Source organism: Copadichromis virginalis, linkage group LG10 (genome assembly GCF_057382275.1).
Source record: "Copadichromis virginalis isolate Kocher_CV1m ecotype Utaka linkage group LG10, C_Virginalis_male_GT1.1, whole genome shotgun sequence".
Classification (NCBI taxonomy): domain Eukaryota; kingdom Metazoa; phylum Chordata; class Actinopteri; order Cichliformes; family Cichlidae; genus Copadichromis; species Copadichromis virginalis.
The window spans coordinates 5,313,268-5,332,164 of NC_140627.1; the positions used below are offsets into that span (position 1 = coordinate 5,313,268).

At 39.6% G+C, this 18,897-nt stretch overlaps 1 protein-coding gene across 3 annotated transcripts in view; it reads left to right on the forward strand.

Moving 5' to 3' along the window:
- The window catches only part of robo3 (roundabout, axon guidance receptor, homolog 3 (Drosophila)), a 95,801-nt gene that overhangs the window by 67,065 nt on the left and 9,839 nt on the right, over positions 1–18,897 (forward strand). For all 3 annotated transcript variants that reach the window (XM_085469558.1, XM_085469560.1, XM_085469559.1), the window contains exons 9-16: positions 3,133–3,338; positions 10,254–10,335; positions 11,218–11,386; positions 15,391–15,557; positions 15,675–15,796; positions 15,946–16,162; positions 17,674–17,804; positions 18,354–18,537. In XM_085469558.1, coding sequence (XP_085325684.1) covers positions 3,133–3,338; positions 10,254–10,335; positions 11,218–11,386; positions 15,391–15,557; positions 15,675–15,796; positions 15,946–16,162; positions 17,674–17,804; positions 18,354–18,537 — 1,278 coding nt within the window. The remainder of the gene's footprint in view (positions 1–3,132; positions 3,339–10,253; positions 10,336–11,217; positions 11,387–15,390; positions 15,558–15,674; positions 15,797–15,945; positions 16,163–17,673; positions 17,805–18,353; positions 18,538–18,897) is intronic.

An 18,897-nucleotide genomic window follows, 5' to 3' on the forward strand; every position in this document is an offset into this window, starting at 1 on the left:
ATCTCTCATTTTGAGACAATGAATCAGTGAAGCTGTTCAGCACACGTCTTCATTTCAAAGAGTCAAAAGGGTGTGAGAATCAATTTGCCTGCATGCATAGCCACACATCCACATTCCCAAAAGTGGCCTCGTAGATGAGGGAGATTTGAGTCTAATAATCTAATCTAACCTAATCTAATGACTTTAGCTTTCATTGCTGGATGAGATGGAGATATAAAGTACATGCTTGTCAGTATTTTGTCTTTAACAAACCAACTCATGAAATATTCAACAGATAAATTATGCAATTAAATATTCTTTAAATAATATCTATACTTTAACTGGTTTAAAGTTATTGAAAATATCTTACGTTGCATGGTTACCTAAAGACATTTAAAATCCAATATAAAAATTCATTCAGCCACTACTCGGTGCGATGCAGCGGTCCATGACTGACAGGAGGTCACTCTAGCCACACATTCCTGCCTGAGACAAATCTGTGCCATTGATTTGCATGTTGAAGTGGAGCAGCAGCAGAGAAAGGTAACCTGAGAGCCTTTGGCAGTAAATGTTCTCTTATAGTGATACTTTACATTCCACATGAGAGAAAATGTGGTTTCATGGGTCAGTATGAACATCTGTAACCCCAAGATTACACACGCTTGACTTTAGTGTGTTTTTCTCTGTGACTTTGGTTTCATTATAACTGCTTTCAGAAACCAAAGTAGACCTCAGAGAGAAATATCACCTACAGCTGGCACTGTAATATAAACGAAGACAAACCCTGTTGATGAGGCATTTTCTCCTGGTCGAAGGTCACCTTTAAATGACAATATTTGATGTTACATTTATTTTGAAAGAATTCATATCAAATAAGAGACAACATGCATTGTCCATTATTGAGAATCATAATTCTGTGTTAGCCTGTGACAATGTCCTGCATATTCACTATTCCAAACTTTATCTGTTTTCAAAAAGCTTATCAGGTTATCAGATCAGAGAAATCATGTTGGCATAGGGTGTCACAGTTTGCACTGGCAGACTGTGTGGAGAGAGGAGGAGGACCTAAATGCAGACATTTAGAGCGAATCTATAATTTAACAAAGGGCGATCCGTTTATTTGTGGCTGGGAAAAAGGTACAAAAAAAAAGACAGATTAACACTAAGGCAAAACTAATTAGAGCTAAACTGTGAGAAACTAAATGCTAAACACAAGAGACCAAGAACATAAAACCCTGAACATGATGAAAACCTGGAAACATGGAGGCATGGAAACATGACATGAACTCAACAGACCAACAGACAAGGAATGAATGAAAACACACAGATTAAATGCACACAGGAGGTGATCAGGGGAAGTGGAAACACATGGGGAAACAGCTGATTAGAATAAATATAATGACACTACAGGGGAAGTGAAACCAAACACAATGAACATGGAACACCAGCCCTCTTCAGAATAAAACGGGAAGCATAATGAGATGCAGACATGCCATTACGAGCTTGACAACATAGGACACGCAGACATGAAACACATGAAGGGCGAGGGAGACTTAAAAACAGGGGTGAAGACACAAGGAGAATCTAATAAGCAATAAAGTATGGCAGGGCAACATCGGGCAAAATAGAAATGAACTTAGATAAGCTGATGAACATCAAAATAGAATAAAACTCAAAGTGCTGGGTCAAATGACCCAGGATCGGAACACACAGACTCTGAATAGAGCCAGCCAGCCTAAAACCAGGAACTCTCATGTTGTCAGGTGATAGTGCAAACAACTGCTTCACCATTCTCACAGTGCCTTAATTGCCTCTTGGGGATAAATAAAGTCTTTCTGATTCTTTCTGATGAAAAACCCCATATAATGTCACATCAGATTACTTGGAAAAAATTTAAGCAAAAAATTTAAGCTATCTAAAGCAAAATTAGATCTAATTTTTATTTTTAATGTAATGGCATCTTTGGAAATTTCAATAGTTGTGTTTGTTTGTCTTGCTGCTTAGAAGATCTATACCAGTCTCTTGTGTCAATGGTGATGATGATGAAGCCAATGAAAAGTGTGGATTCACCTTAGTTTACTACTAAACTGCAGTACTGTGTGTGGTTCTGGAAACTTTTTCTTGTCGAATTGCCACAAATCTAACAAAGACTCTAGACCCAAAACTCAACATTTACTAATAATGTCGTCATAGTAACCTCTTGACAAGTAAATAATAATAATACTGTTTGAAATCTCTGTAATATTTGTTGTTTGTTGATTTGGTGTGTTGTTGGACGAGTCTGGCAACGCATCAAAATTATTTGGACATCTGAGAATAGTAATTTTTACTTTTTGAAAGGCTCCGTCAAAAGATTGTTCTTTCACAGATCCTCTACACGTAAAAGTATAAAGAGCTTGCAACACCAGTAATTATAGTAGTTTTATTGAACACTGAAACAAACTTATATGTCCGTCTCATTGTCTTAGACATGACTATCTGTAGATTTCTACTTTCTGCAGAACACAGAGACAGACAGTGATAGATCACAAAGATCCTTTGAATAATGACAATAAACTTTCTGCTACTTTCGTGATGGTAGGCAGTGGGACAGTTTATGAAGTTTGTTTTCTGAAGTTTCAACTGCTATAATATTGTGGTTTTTGGTGCAAGAAGTGAAGCTAGGTTAATAAATTAATAAACTGGATTGATAGACTATTGGCCTGATGAAATACCCGCTAATTATTGGTTATATTAAGTATCACACAGAAAAACCAGGGGAAATTGTGAAATTGAAGGCACCAATACCACAAACATGGTCAAGAGGTTAAGTTCTAGCCGGCTTTATAAGCTTTCACCTGTCAGTCAAGCAACTGTGTCCGCAATTTGAAATCAAGTGTTTAACTTTTAAAAAATCCCTCTGGAATTATTTTTACAGACCTATAAAAATACTTTTTCTTCTGTTAAATTGAGCATTTTACCCAGGGAGCAAAATCTTAGGTGTCATTACATATAAAATGATTTAGATGTTTGCGTCCTTTCGAATACTTTCTAGGCTTTTGATCATTTGCATTTATGCTAGATAAAGTGTAGTGGTGCAAACGCTTCAGTACAGTGAAGTAATCACCTTTGGTTCAAATCCCATCCTTATGTGAATGTTCTATGTTCCTACAGCACCTTCAGACCGGGTCCCTCCCATCATCCGCCAAGGACCAGCCAATCACACATTAGCTCCTGGATCCATGGCTCAGTTACACTGTCACATCATGGGCAACCCCATGCCCAGCATACAATGGGAAAAAGATGGCCAAAGGATCCTGGGAAATGATGGTCGAATCAGCTTGATGGAAAATGGAACTTTTCAGATCACCAACCTCCAGGTACTGGAATAAGACTCATACTCTTACATTCATTTGCTGTTTAATAACAATGCAAATATAGTGCGTTTCATTTTTTTCCAATCCCATGTTAACGAAGCCGTTTGCTTTTTAAACTCGCGGCTTTTCTATGATGACATTCAGCAGTGTGTATTTTATAGTCCCTGTAATCCCACCACACTCATTAAAATGTATCCACTGTCTGCATGTATCAGTATTAGCACATCAAACATGATGTAGTTTACAGAAGATAAACCTAATCCAAGAGATAAAACAACAGCTTTAATTCCAGGAAAGTATGAAGCATTTAAACAGAGGACAATTTTACGGTTGACTCAGACGATGAGTTTTTATGAGCGGAGGAGAGGTGGGGAACATTGAGGTGTGATCAACATGACAATGAGCGTGCGAGGCCATTAGCGGTCGTTAGCGCCGTCTTACTCCATGCTAATGAAATCTATTCTGCCCAGAATTCCCTCCTGGGTACGAAGCAGCACCTGAGGTCACCGCAGCCTCGAAGAGACTCGAGGAGGCGTGCGCATTAATTGATTGTGGGTTCTCAATGATTAACGATCGCTGAGACTTGTAATTAAATCCTCAATGCATCAGTACAAGTGAGGACTGGATGAATAAAAGAGAGGGCTAGAAACTGAGAAACAGGGGTGAGGGAGAGGATAGAAGTAGAAATAGCTGAGACTCAGAGGCCTAAAGTACATTTTAAGATGCATTTGTGTCATGGTGGAATAAAAGGAAATGTCTTGACAGCTGAGAGCACCATCTTGGAAGTGCTCAGCCTTTGGAACTCATTTGAAGCTGTCAGACAGCATGTTGAAGTTCTCATCAGACTTCAATTCATTTTGATCTGGAACATCAAAACCAATGGTATTTATGGCCTAAGACTGCAGGAACAAGATCACAGAATTACACATAAAAATTATTCATTTTGAAATGTTGTTCCATAAACTTAAGAAGATGCCTTGTCAGTGATGTCATACATTTTTTTGTGGAGTCCATCACTAACACAAGGAATCAAGACCCAGAGTCATGTCGAAATCCATCGTCTGTGTTGCTGTACAGGCAAGTGGTTTGAGCTGTAATGACGGTAGAAAAAATCCCAAAATACAGTCATCCAAGCAGCTCTCCTGCTGTGAACTAACGTCCTTTCATTTAGTACACAGGCTCGTCATCTTATAATATTAATTTGTAGAGAATTTACCTGTAGAGTCGATAAAGTGCATTGAAAAGAAAGTTGTTTCATTTTGATTATGTTAGCATGACAGCATGTGAATATTTAACCCAGCTGTCACTAAACAGGATGTAGATCTGATATATAATATGTTTTATAGGTCTTTGGTAACGAACTAAAGGTCTGGGTAAATGTTTAACCCAGTAATGGTTAAGTAATCCAGGATTTTTGCTTATGAAAGTAGATATCTTGACATTTCGGCAACAAATACAAAGACAAAATAATTATTTTGACATTGAAGTTTGGATTAAAAAAAAAACACATTTTGTATTGGACACTAAAATTTTAGTAGCAGATCATTCAGATCACATACGTTGTGAGATGGGATTCAGTAGGTGCCCACCCACACCCACACTGGAACCACCGACAAGAGTTTTTGACATGCTTTGAGCCATACTCCCTCTCAGTGTCTCAGAAAAACCCAATAACTTTTCATTCTGTTCTATTTACATGCTGCCTAATAATGTGTTTAAAAGATGCCATTGTGACAGGAAGTAATGCTATTTGTTACATCATAGCTTCATTGCTACATTGATAATCCATCAGCTATAAAGATATTTCATTCATTGCCACAAATGTCAACACATTTTATCAACATAGTCCAGTTCCATCAAATGTCCCATAAATGAAATGCAGTCGTTTTGAAAGGAACCTGTTACTGATGATGACGATGATGATGATGATGATGATGATGATGATGATGATGAAAAACAGAACAGGGGACATATCAGCTCTGGGTGCTGCAGCACCTGCCACTGTATATCTCAGGGGACTCAGCTATAAGTCTTCTCATGTAGGCTAACCAAGTGACACACACTGTGGTTAAACATCCATTTGACCCATGGCATAGGATTATAAGAGATTCAATTCAAATAAAGTCTTTTAGATAATCCCCAAAGTTTGATTCTCTTCATCTGGATGCAGCGTTTTCAGTGGGAGAAACGTTTCGTCACTCATCCAAGTGACTTCTTCAGTCTCAGCTGACTGCAGGTTTCCCCAACCTTATAAACAGTACATTTGCATAATGACTGAAACCAGCCCACTGAAGGAACAATGGGCTGGGAGGTCATTTCCTTCATCATTATTATATTATTATCATTAATATGCAAATTCCCATGACCATAGAAGTCACCTGGATGAGTGAGAAAACGTTTCTCCCACTGAAAACGCTGCATCCAGATGAAGAGAATCAAACTTTGGGGATTTACTTACCTGGATGATTGAGCATGCATCAAGATGTTTTAGATAATGGGACTAAACTGCTTTGTTGTTGGTGATATTTTTTATTATACAAGGATTGGCTGTGGACAATGTGTCAAAGCAATGAAAAGAAGTTGCTAAGAAACAGATTTTCTTTTTCTTAATAATATATGTTAAAATAGGTAAAGGCAAATGTTTACAATGCTTTTTCAGTGATTGATTTTTTTTTTTGTTGCCATCTACACTGACAGTTGTTAAACCTGGGGTAGTTTAAAAGATTCATAATGCTCATTTTAAAAAGCTCTTCTATGAATTAGCTCTAAAGTCTAAACATATTAAATACCAAAATAAGCATAACCTTTAAAATGGACAAACAATGAAATCAGACATTTAACTCAGTATAAATAAGTCAATTTCCGCTGTGCCCCTGGAGTAGGACAGATGGTCTGTTTGTTCCTTGTACCCTGGCAATGAGGAGATGCCATTATCCTGGGATCTCTGCCAGACACACTCTATCGTTGTCCGTCACTTTGGTGCCAAGACTCCCAGGCCAGACGGGACGTGTATGTGTGTGTGTATGGCGCTGCTAAATCGTAGCAGGCCGTGGGGTACGTTATAGGGGCTACTAATGTTAGATAAATAAGGAAGCGAAACAGGTGAAGGCCAACAAAGCCTGGGGAGTGTGAGAAGGACTACATGGACACAGCTAAACAGATTTCTGGGAGTAATCAGATTAAAGCAGGAAATCAAATTCCTATGTTGACTTTAAATCCCGGCATACACGCGTTATAGTTGATAATCAGATTTTCCTTCTGCACACACCCAAAAATAGGCTCTGACATCATTATCACCCTTCTGGCTGCTGATGTGCAGGATGTTCATGCTGGTGCTTTTGGGATGGGGTGCAGGTGGAGGGTAAATGAAAAAGGCACCGATGTTCACATTGCTCTGTAGGACTGCCAGATTATTTCTGCAGATTGTATAAAAAAATATCTCAAAGATCAAATATGTGCTATTTAAAGCATAAAAAATAAACATTGACATGTGCCTTCTTTAGGATTGGCGCTCCTCCCTTCTGCTCTCCTCTTGCCTCATACATTTTTTAGAAATGTGTTTTGCGCGCTTGCCCAAAGCTGCCAGCCTTGATTAATAGTCAGGTGTCCCAGCTATTTACCCCACCCACCCTCTGTGCGGAGTCCCTATCCACCGATCAAATGCTACCATCTGGGGGCCCCCTTTTTCCCCTCAGACAGACGCACAAGCCGGCCTACAGGTCAACTCAAGGTCAGGGCCTCTAGAAAGAGGAGAGATGAGTCACCCTGAGCAGGAGGGGAGAGGGACTGAGCGTGTGCACAGTGATCAGCGAGGCATTAGGTGTGAGAGGTTCTGCTGTCCACATCTTCTGCATAATGTGAAAGGTTTTCATTGCAAGTAAAATGAGCTGATGTGGCAGAATAAGTGAGTAAGGGAAGGCTAATTGTGTTTGCAGTGGATTTATCAATTGCCATGTAAATTGATGAACTACTGAAACATCTCACAGCAAGCAGCTGAAAAACTAACTGCAACCACACAAACACAGAGCTGGAAATAATTATGTATAGAGCCAGGAGGCCTCGTAGGCGTAACTTATATTAACCACAGTCTTTTGTCTTCATCATTTATTGCAAACTGAGCTGTGACACATGGAGTTTTAAATGTGTGTTAATGCAAATAGTTTGTTTGACATATTTTCTCACATAAAAGCACGTATTACCTCTTTCCCATCAATACAGTAACAATCGCCAAGGAGTTCAAGGGAGCAGAGGGTAGTTGCCTTCTGAGGTTGCAGCCCAAGAAGCCCTGACATTATAAGCACTCTTTCTTCACCAATAGGAGCGCTAACATGACCTAATAGCCAGCTGGAATTTGGCACAGTAACAACTACAACAACATCAATAAGACTTTTTTTTTTTTTTGGAGCTGTGTGTTTGCTCTGTGTCGTAGGTTTTATGATGAAAACAGAGTCGGAGAAACATGCTTTTATGCTTTTTTTTATATATAGGTTTAATAGTTGCTAGTGCTGCAAAAGTATATTATTACTTACACCAATCAATTCACATCAGTAGTGTGCTACAGACCTATCCTGGTGTCAGAGCTAACGGGAAATTTAAGACACCTGGTGATGTAGATTCCTCTGATCTAGAAGGACTTTGTGTTATTTACCAGCATGTATGCTATTTGATTAGCCAAGTGGTGGGTGCTCCGTTTACTTAAGTACACATCTCAGTATGTTATGGCTCACACACAGTAAATATTCCCACCCCTTTCTTGATGTTTTAGCACTGTTTAACACTAACACTGAATATGAGATTATTTTTAACAGAATGAATGAAATGAATAAGTGGTCAACCTGAAGGGATAAAGTTTAAGTAATTAAAAAGCATGTTTAGAGGCACTGCTCTTGCAAACTGCTGCTACCTTTAGTGTCACAGTGAAAGACCCCCTAGCAGCTTCTTCTTGTAAGCAATTTCACAGCCCACCTAGCTTTTGGCTTGCTTTTCCAAAAACTTAATAGTATTCAGCTAAACACACAGGCACATTTATCACACACTTCTTAATTACATCTGCTCATAGCCTGTCCAGAATGCTAAGTAGCTGTTGAGTAGAAAGACTGGTGCCTCAGACATTTCTAGACCTCTAGCTGGTCATTAAAATTCTGTCCTTTGATCCTTTGCTTTAACTCTCCTCCTTAGATGAGAAACATAAAAGCCACCAGCTTGACTTTAGCTTTGACTTCAGATAGGTCCACTGAGATTCTATCATTTATGGAGGAAAATAAAATAACTGCATTTGACAACATCCCTGAAGTAGAAGTTAATTAAAACAGATGTTATGTTGAGGTAGCCTAATCAGAATGGAGATTGTCATGTGTAAGTGATTCCTGGGAGAAACAGATTTTTAATATACTGTTATGACGAATAAAAGCAGAACAAGATAAACACATTGTAAATATTATTTCAAGTGCCTTAACAGAAATGTGATTTTTTTTTAAGGTATTGAACTGTAGATGATAAATCTTGTAGGATGTCACTATAGGTCTAAACAATACTAATGAACTCCATCTGAATTACCATGTGGCCCATGTGCCTTTAAACTTCATCTGTGAGTTGTTCCATCAATCAGCACACCAGTGACTCTGTGCTGCTGTCAGAAGTAGATGTCATTAAAAGAATCACAGCATTCAGACATGAGCGTTCTTCCAAGAATCTCATGACATATGAATGTGTTGGTGTTATGACTCACTCAGTACTCTTAATTTTGGAAGAGTTGTAACGGCTGTCTCACTTACAGTAACAATCGTGTTGGATTTTCAACACATCATTAGTATGAATGTTGGTCAAAGGGCAGAAGCTTCCTCTAAAGACTCGAGGCATCTGCAGACTTTTGAGGACGTGCTGCTGCTGCTCTAAAACATAATTAAGTGGCATGTTTAATGGGCATGCTGTGTTTTATTTTGAAACGTCATTTATTTTTCTGCGCTTTTATTGTGTCTCACTTGCTGCCCTCTTCATCTGCTCTGGGTAGTTTAGTATGGCTTTCTTTGGAAACGTGCTGTGGCACGTCTGCTAGAATGGCAGCCTTGGCCTTGGGTATCATTAGCCAGTGTAACAGACAACACATGGGTAAAGCTAGCCTCCAGGCTGTCTCTGCCAGAATGAGACTGTAGCTGAAAACAGACTTAGATGCTTTTTATAGTTGTTCTTAATAGTGGATGAATCACATTTTAGTATTTCTTAGGTCTTTGATGACAGATTGTTCTGTGGCAACACTAATATAAACTAATGTTGAACTAAACTAGTTTAGCCTTATAGTAATATAAAGGCTGAGAGCCGGGAATTTGAAAACAGTGCCTTCAGATAAGTTTATTTAAGTATATTTCATATCTCCTTTTATGTTGGCACACCACAACAGCTTGTCCAAGCACAATGAGTCAGCAACATGGGGCGAAAGGTTTCCAATGTTCCTCTTGGTTCCTGAATAAAAACAAGAGTGGCACTAAGTGGCCCAGGTCTGAATGAGAGAAAGCCACCTGTATGGCAGATTGATGAAGGTAGCAATTTTCTATATTCTACTTTTCAAAAGGTCTTTAGGGATGAATATACACAAAGCTAAAAGAAGGTTCATCTTTCTTAGACATATAGCCACAAATGGGAGCTGCATGATGCTACAAGTTGACAGTAATAAGCACATTTTTCTGTACTGTGAAAGTGCATTGAAGGTATAGTTACCTGGTTGGCTTTGCATTAATAAAATCTCCCTGCTCCAAAAGCTTTGCATCCACACCAACTTCCAACTGCTCAGCACTCTCTCTGCAAACCATCTGTTTGGAGAGATATGACATTTAGTCTCAATCACTGGTAATGGGTGCATTACCACAGTATCACACACACGCATGCACAATAAACTAATGATACACGTTTTACTGTTGCCAGGAAACAGACTCTGGGGTTTACACCTGCCTGGCTAGCAGCTCCAGCGGAGAGACGAGTTGGAGTGGAGTGCTCACAGTCAAAGGTAAATTGTCTCTGTGTGATTTAAATACATGCAAATGGAAGCTCTATGAAGTGTCTACATATAACACAGAGATGCTACATGTGACGAGAAAGAAAATGTCCATGTATATGAAGTGCTGTTTAAAAAAAGTAATGCTGATTGTCACTTGTTAAATGTCTCCTTATTAAATGTGGGCAACTTAAAATTCATCAGCTGTGACTCAGTGTAGGATGTGTGACTTCACTGTAAAAAGCCAGAGTGTAGGTAGTGTTCCTCATGTCTGTGTAATTGCTTAAATGAAACAAGTAGCTGGGTCTAATTAAAGCACTTAGCCCCTGCTGTTCCTGAGCCAACTGCAAATCTAAATGTCAGTAATTGTATGCATGTGAATCCTGGGGTGAAGAGAAAGGACAAGAGAGGTAAAGCAAAGGTGAGAATATGCTGATGACCAAATTTGGGGTGCAAATGTGAGATATCATCTGTCTTAAAACACCCCATTTATTTAAGTGCTTTGTGTGGCTCTGCCCTTTTTTACTTTCTCTGCAGTGGAGCAGGCATTAGCACATAAAATATTTCAAGCAGTAAAAGATTTGTTTATATGACATTAAATGAAGCCTTTAACGACTTAACAAGCTACTCTGATAACACCTAAGTCTGTTATTTGACTATTAGTGTCAGAACAGTTGGCTCGGGTGTAACAGCAAAATCACAAAGTCTGTTAGAAGTGAGGAGCTCCACCTGCGGCGATGAGGATGCTAATGCTCAGTCAACATTAGTGGGACTACAGAGAGGACGTAATGAAACAGTAGCACTAGAGCCAGCTGTTATAATTAAATGTGCACTATTCTCTTTCACCTTTCCTGCTACTCCTCCTTCTTCCTGTTTGCTTCCCTTTCCATTCAGAGAGCGCAGACGTGTTGGTAGCTCAGGCCACTGAACCCTTCCAGCTGCCAGGCCCGCCACATAAGCCCATAGTCACGGATGTGTCCAAGAACAGTGTCTCTCTGACCTGGCAACCCAATGCCCACGAGGGAGGAGCCGCTGTCACCTCCTACATCATTGAGGCCTTCAGGTAAGTTGACATTGCTATGTTAATCCAGAGCTCTTCATTTCTCTTATACTTTTTGCACTTCTCACCTGTGGTTGTGTGTCTGGATGTAGAGTGGGTTATCTACCAATCAGAAGGTTGGTGGTTTGATACCTGGCTCTGTATAGCGAAGTATACTTGTGCAAGATACTGAATCTCAAGTAGGCCCCGATGCAGCAATCAGTGAGTGTGTGAATTTCAGAAAAGAACGTTTTTTATCATTGTGTTTGTGTGAATGAAGTTTGAAATTAAAAAATGCTTTGAGTGCTCAGTTACAGTAGAAAAGTCCTATATAAGTACAAGTGCAGTTACATTTGTCTTCTTTATTTAACAGTTTTAGGATTTTTTTCTGCAGAAGCCGTGCTCCTTTTGGAACCAAGAAATACTAAATACTAGTTTCTTTAATGTGACTCCAACTTAAACTGAGTAATAATCTGGCAATAATAATATTATTAATTTGGTGACAAGTTGCTGATAAGTCGCTAAAAAACACCTTGACACCTTAACAACCTAAAATAATATTGTCTTTTCTCTTGTGGCTTATCTAAATCTGAGTGGGCCTCCACAGAACCCTACAGGTATCTTCACCTGAGCAGAGGTCAGCCTTGGATTAATTAGACCCAGAATAGATTTAGCTAAACAGGGCGGGTGGTTCGGAAGGAAGCCTCTAGATGAAGATAGGCAAATGAAATATGTCCTGCCAATTTGATAAAGTTGGGGACACCGGCAGCGCTTAATCAGATCCAGACGTCCACTGTGTCCCATGGCAACGCCTGAACATTTCAGAATAAAGCAAACGGATTTTCTCTAAAGCAGCTGGAGGGGACCACAGGGATGTTTACAATAACATTTCCTTGCCTGAGGTATAAGGCTTGTTTGTAGGAGCACTACTATGTCTGCTTATGCCATATGTGGTATGTAAAAGGGTTTATTTAATGCACAAAGGCACACTTTCCATTTTCCTGCTGATGCTGTATCGATTTTGTCTTCTGTACACCTGTGTGAACTCTCTTCCACCATAAAGTTGCCTTGAAGCCAGTACTCAGGGTGTTGTGCTCACTTACGCACACGCACACAAACACACGCCACACACACATCCAGACACACACACATGTGTGTGTATTCATATCCTTGTGGGGACATCTCATTGACATAATGCTTTCCCTAGCTGCTTACCCTAACCCTAACCATAAAAAATGAATTCCTAAACCTAAACCTAACCATAACCAAACTGTAACCCTGAGACTAAAACCACATTTTGAGTCTCAAAAATGCCTTCAAACTTGTGAGGACTGGGATTTTGGTCTCTGTAAGGGCTGTTGGTGCCCACAAGTATAGTAAACTTCCAATGTTTGGTCCCCACAAAGATATGAATACACACACACACACACACACACACACACACACACAGTATTTTAGAGCCACTTCCCCGTTGGTCTAATTGTTAGAATTCAGCATAAAGGTAGTTCATGGTGGAGGAGGCCTTTGTGACTGCCTCTCTGCCAAGGTGATGGTAAATTCACAGAGGAACAGAGAAAGGCAGCAGGAGGAGGGATTGTGGTTGGCAGTGGTGGAATAATGCATCTGTCTGGGGCAGTGCCACAAGGCCAACAACATGCCCTCATTTTATGTCAGCAGCTGTGCCTTCTTGCAAGCCCAATTACATTATTCATCAGGACAACAAATAGTATCACTGGGAGAAGATCTTTCAAGCACAAAGTTGTGTGAGCTGCAAAACTTCAGCTATTGTTTCATAAATAATATCAGCACCTCGAGGCGACTGTTGTTGTGAGTTGGCGCTATATAAATAAAACTGAATTGAATATTAGAGGAAACCAAAAATAGATCATGCTCTTGCCCAGAGAGCTTCCCATGCATTGGTTAATTATGAGGTTACACATCAAGTCGGTATTACAAAGCAGCTTGAAGCTGCTTGTCACTCTGCCTTCTTGTTGATAAGACCTACATATTTGCTGTTTTGTTTTCAAACATATTATGAGGAGATTTACAATATGACTGAGTAATATGAATTACTCACGGTAACATTAAAAAGCATGTTATAGAAGATATAGAAATTGTTCATATAGTGAAAATAATATGAAGGTTAAGCTACTGTTAGCCACTGTCTAAGATGGTGGAAAATGCTATGCAATACAATAATTCAATCGAATATTAGTCATCAGTTTACAGCAGTTGTTTATTTTACCTGTTGTTGTAGTTCAGTTCATATTGTAGGAGAAATATGGGAATAATGTGTTTTTCCTGAATTTTAGTTGATATTTTCTCAATTAATGAAAAAAAAACTACTGTAAAAGTTAGAGACTGATCATTTCTTTGTAAGTGAGCAAGTAAGTGGAACAAGTGGGTAAAAAAATCCCTTTTTAATTGATGATTGATTTTATTAATGATTTACTTTTGTTTTCTTAATCTTTTGGTTAGACTCTGGTGGTCTTTATTCCCTGGATATTTGTCAACAAAGCAGAAAATAATCAGCAGATGAATTAGGTTGCAGAATAATCTTTAGTTGCAGCCTCTTCAAAAAAATTATTGCATGAATAACTGGACGGGCAATAAGAGAGTGTATCATCTGCCAAGGTCACTGACGTATTTCACAAGTTCACAAGAATCTTCACATCAGCGTCGTGAGATTCTTCATTTTCTCTGCTCCACTTTTCAGGTGGAGCTTTCATTCAGTTCAGTTTGGAAGTTTTGGAGTAGTCATGCTGAGAGACAAAGAGCAGTAGGCACATGCAAGCTAATTATACTATAGGAGGCCTTCAGTTTTCAGGCCCCTCTTCTGTTTGGATTCGGGAGACAGAAACTATCTCTACTTTTAAGATTAAGCTTCAAACTTTCATTTTTGCTAAAGCATATAGTTAGGGCTGGATCAGGTGACCCTGAATCCTCCCTTAGTTATGCTGCAATAGGTGTAGGCTGCTGGGGCATTCGATGCTCATAGGAGGTCATATGATTGTTGGGTTTTTCTCTGTATGTATTATTGTAGGGTCTACCTTACAATATAAAGCACCTTGAGGCGACTGTTGTGATTTGGAGCTGTCTAAATAAAATTGAATTAACCTCTTAAGCCCCAACGCCCCCTGATACAGGGGCAAAAGGCAGGAGATCAGGTAGGCTTGGGGCTTAAGAGGTTAAATTACTAGTTATTAGGGATGTTCCTAGTGACTAATTTTGTCAACTTAACGAGGAAAAAAATGAGATTAACTGTGTAGTCAAAACTAAGAGACAAATATCAAGTTAGATTTGACAAAAGTTTAATGGACAATGTCAAAAAGTGTCTAAATAAGGAAAATATTGAACCATAAATCACATTCCTCAATCATTAATCACACTTTGCTGCTTAACTTTGTGGCATCTTGTGCATTATGAACATTGCATGTTATACACCAAGCAGACAATGAAGAAGCAGAAAAACCATGCATTATGAATGATACACATTGTTCTACAGTTTGTAACAAGTTTTACCTCAATAAAAGTCCAAATCTAAAACAATAACAAAACAATAAATCATCCATCCCCCCCAAATGACTCAGCTCCTCATCTTATCGCTAACAGAGAGCCTATCCACCCTTCGGAGAAAGCTCATTTCCGCTACTTGATCTTATTCCTCTGCTTTCAAAATAACTAACAATAATAGGCTTAACAAAAAGATCAGACCTAGATTAACTGAGTTATGGAGGTTTTCTACAACAATACCAGGGCTGTAGCTCCATGGCAGCTGGTCGCAGATGGCTGCGTAACATTTGGGACGCAACAATTTATCGACATTGGGCATCATTTAAAATGTTAAGAATAAATGACTAGTACATCTGGTACCAACCATCAACAGAAGCAACAGTTAGTCATCTAGTCAACTAGTCGTGCACATCTCTACTAGGTAGTTTGAGTACATTTTCTTGATTATAATAATATACTGCCACTAAATATCGCACTGCTTATCTGACTTTTTTTCATCTTCTGTACTTTTACAGCCAATCAGCAGGGAGCACATGGCAGACTGTAGCTGACATGGTTAAAATGGAGACACACACCATCACCGGCCTTCTTCCCAACACCGTCTACCTGTTCATCGTCCGTGCTGTCAACACCTACGGCCTGAGTGACCCAAGCCCCATCTCTGAGCCCGTCAGAACACAAGGTCAGCCTGCACCCCCCTTTCACCAAATACAGCAAGACTCACACCTGGAGTTGTTAGAAACAGTGACTGTGTGTTAATGCGCTGACAGCATCACTCTATGTGTGTGTTTTCCCTCAGATGTGAGCCCTACAGGTCAGGGAGTGGACCACAAGCAAGTGCAGAGGGAGCTGGGAGAGGTGGCTGTTCAGCTTCAGGACCCCGTGATGCTAACAGCAGCTACCATTAGAGTATCCTGGAACGTGAGTGGCACATATTTCCCTGCTTTTTGGGGAACAAGTATTCATTTGGGGTTAGCAAAGAGAGAAAAATAATCTTCCATTTCCTCTCCATCTCGCCGTTCCGTCATCTTCTCTCATCTTCCCCCAATGCGGACCTCAATTTTTTCCAGGTCGACCGTCAGTCTCAGTACGTCCAGGGCTACCGTCTGTCCTACCGGCCCAGCGGGGGAATGTGGCTCCTCCAGGACATCAATTCCCCCTCGGAGCGCAGCACCGTCCTCACCGGCTTACTCAAAGGAACAGAGTACGAGATAAAGATCCGTCCCTACTTTGATGAATTCCAGGGCAAAGATAGCAGAACGTTGCTAGTCCGGACCCCAGAAGAAGGTAATAAGTCTGGTAAATGAAGAAATGAGTCTGTAATCAAGAAATCTTCAAAGAAAAGTGTTTCTAATAAACTGGGCTTGGTTTTCTTTGACACTGCAGGGCCTGTACGGCATTTTCATTAGCCTGTATGACACCACATGAATCTCCGTTATGTTATCTAATTTTGAGGTTAATTTTATATCCTCTGGAATTTGAGTTCATCTATACTGATCACTGTTTTCATTAAATTTGTGTGCTGCAGTTTTGGCAGCCAGGGGTTTATATTGGTTGATCCAAACTCCAGAGTAAAACACAAGGAAGGAGGCATATGTGCCATGAGCACTTATGGATTGACCTGCCTGAATAAGGAACATCATTAACTTATATACATGTGTCTTCTCTTTTATTACTTTATGTATTTGTTAATAATGACTGAGCTATAAATATGTGAAGGGGTTAGGAGCACACAAGTGTTATTTTTTCCCCACTCCTTTTCAAGCGCAGGTTGTATTTCCATCCTGTATATCTGCTCTATTTTGTATACATATACATATGTATTAGGGGTGGGTTTTGATTATCGATTTATCGATTAAAATCGATTCTAGCTTGGATAACATGATATCGATTCATTAAAATCCTGAATCGATTTTTTAAATATAAATTAGGTTAAACCTCACAAAATTTCCACAACCACCAAACAACTAAAACAGTAAATGAGTAAATTGTTTTGCTTCCACCACGATAAAATCACACTTCATGCAGAGCTCTCTCTCTCTCTCTCTCTCTCTCTCTCTCTCTCTCTCTCTCTCTCTCTCTGTACTTCAAGAACAGTTTCCCGTCTAAAAATCTGTTTTCTGCATTATTCGCTTGCTTATTACGCACAAGTCTACCATTGTTTACAGCGCTGTTGGCCGCTGGTTTTTTTTTCCTTTTACTTCCGAAAAGAAAACCTCATTTCTACTGTTCAGTAGGCTACTGAACAAACTTAAACTTTTTAAAATTATGCAAAATTTCATAACGCTTAGCCGTGTCTCTAATCAAACCTCTGTAACTTTGCTCTGCTTCACTTCAGCAGCATCAGGTAATGTTCATATGTTGATTAATGGTTTTCTTTCGTTTTTGATCTACTGCAGAATATTTTTATAAAATCCCAGGCCAGGAAAGTCGCCTTCATGTTTTTCTGTGTTTTATCCTCAGCTACTTTGACACAAAGGCATCTGCTGTGATGCTCACATCTTTGATAAAGTCTCGCAAGTGTCAGCTTTCTTGTTATAGATATAAAAATATGGAAATGTACTGATGCATGATCTGAATTATAATATTTCTGACTCTCAAATCGAATTGAATCGAATCGTGGATCGAATCGATTCGGGACCTTGTGAATCGGAATTGAAACTATTCTAGAAATCAGTGACGATACCCAGTCCTAATATGTATATGTATCTATATGGGTGTATGTTCATAATTTACTGCGCTCAACTACTCTGCTCATCTTGATGAAATGAGAGAAATGTTCCTCCCACCTCTCACAGTACCCAGTGCCCCTCCCAGAGCTGTTACAGTGTCAACAGTGAAGCTCGGCAACAGCTCCAGCTCCAGCATCAGTGTCTCCTGGGAGCCGCCACGCAGTGACACGCAAAATGGCATCATCCAGGAGTACAGGGTAAACAAACCTCAGCCTAGTCAAGTCACAAGTCTCACACTCAAAGTGCCTTGAAGTGACTGCTGTGATTTAGTGCTATAGAAATAAAATTGAACTGAATTGAATTAAATAAAGCTTTAGTGGGGGCAGCACTGTGACTGCCCAGGAAAACCTCTGCAATGTGTAGTAACCACTCTCTGTTCACTGCCTTCACACTTCACACAAGAAAACATCATAGCTGACATGTAAGTAGTGCCTTACACACAAAATGTGTACTCACTGACCCAAATGTTAAGGCGGTTCTCTTATGAAATCACTGCTAATCCCATAAGATATAGATAAAAAGGAAACAGCGGGTAATTGGTGGATTGTGAGTATGATGTTTTCTTCAGTCAGGATAAATGGGAAAAGAAAACTTTACATATAGAAGCTTGAAGGTGGTACATGAAAAATATTTGACTCTGATGTAGTTTTAAGCAAAAAAGGACAGTAGTTAACTAGTTTATCTTTGAATTAAAATGTGAAGTATTTAAAAAAAAGTTAATGGCAAATTTTTCTGTATGCAAACAGGTTTGGTGCATGAGCACTGGTGATGACAACCAGACCCGATACTACAGTAACAAGACAGTGGATGGAAACACGTTGTCCACGTTGCTGAAGGGCCTGATGCCCGGAGTGCTTTACCAAGTGGAGGTGGCAGCAGTGACTAGCGCCGGGATTGGCACTCGCAGTCAGCCGGTGCCCGTCCTCATCAGTGAGTCCACAAAAATAATGAGAATAAAAAGTGGGCCAAGGTGCGAAAGTAGATGAATTAAGTAGACACTAATCCCAGAGGACGCAGGGAAATATTGAAGTCCATAGTGCGGCTCCAGCAATCACATACCTAAAACATCCAAAAACTTGTTATTAGAAGATGCTAATTAATGTTACATCTCAGGTTATGTCATCATCACCTGCTTCAGGTTTATTCAGGAAAGAGGTAATTATGTCCACGGTTAATAGTTTAGTTTAGTTTCACTTTATTAAAGACACACACGGTTTACTGATTGCTATTTTTTGGAGTATGAAAACTAAACAAACCAGCCAAAAATAAAATGGTTCAGTAATCTTTGGT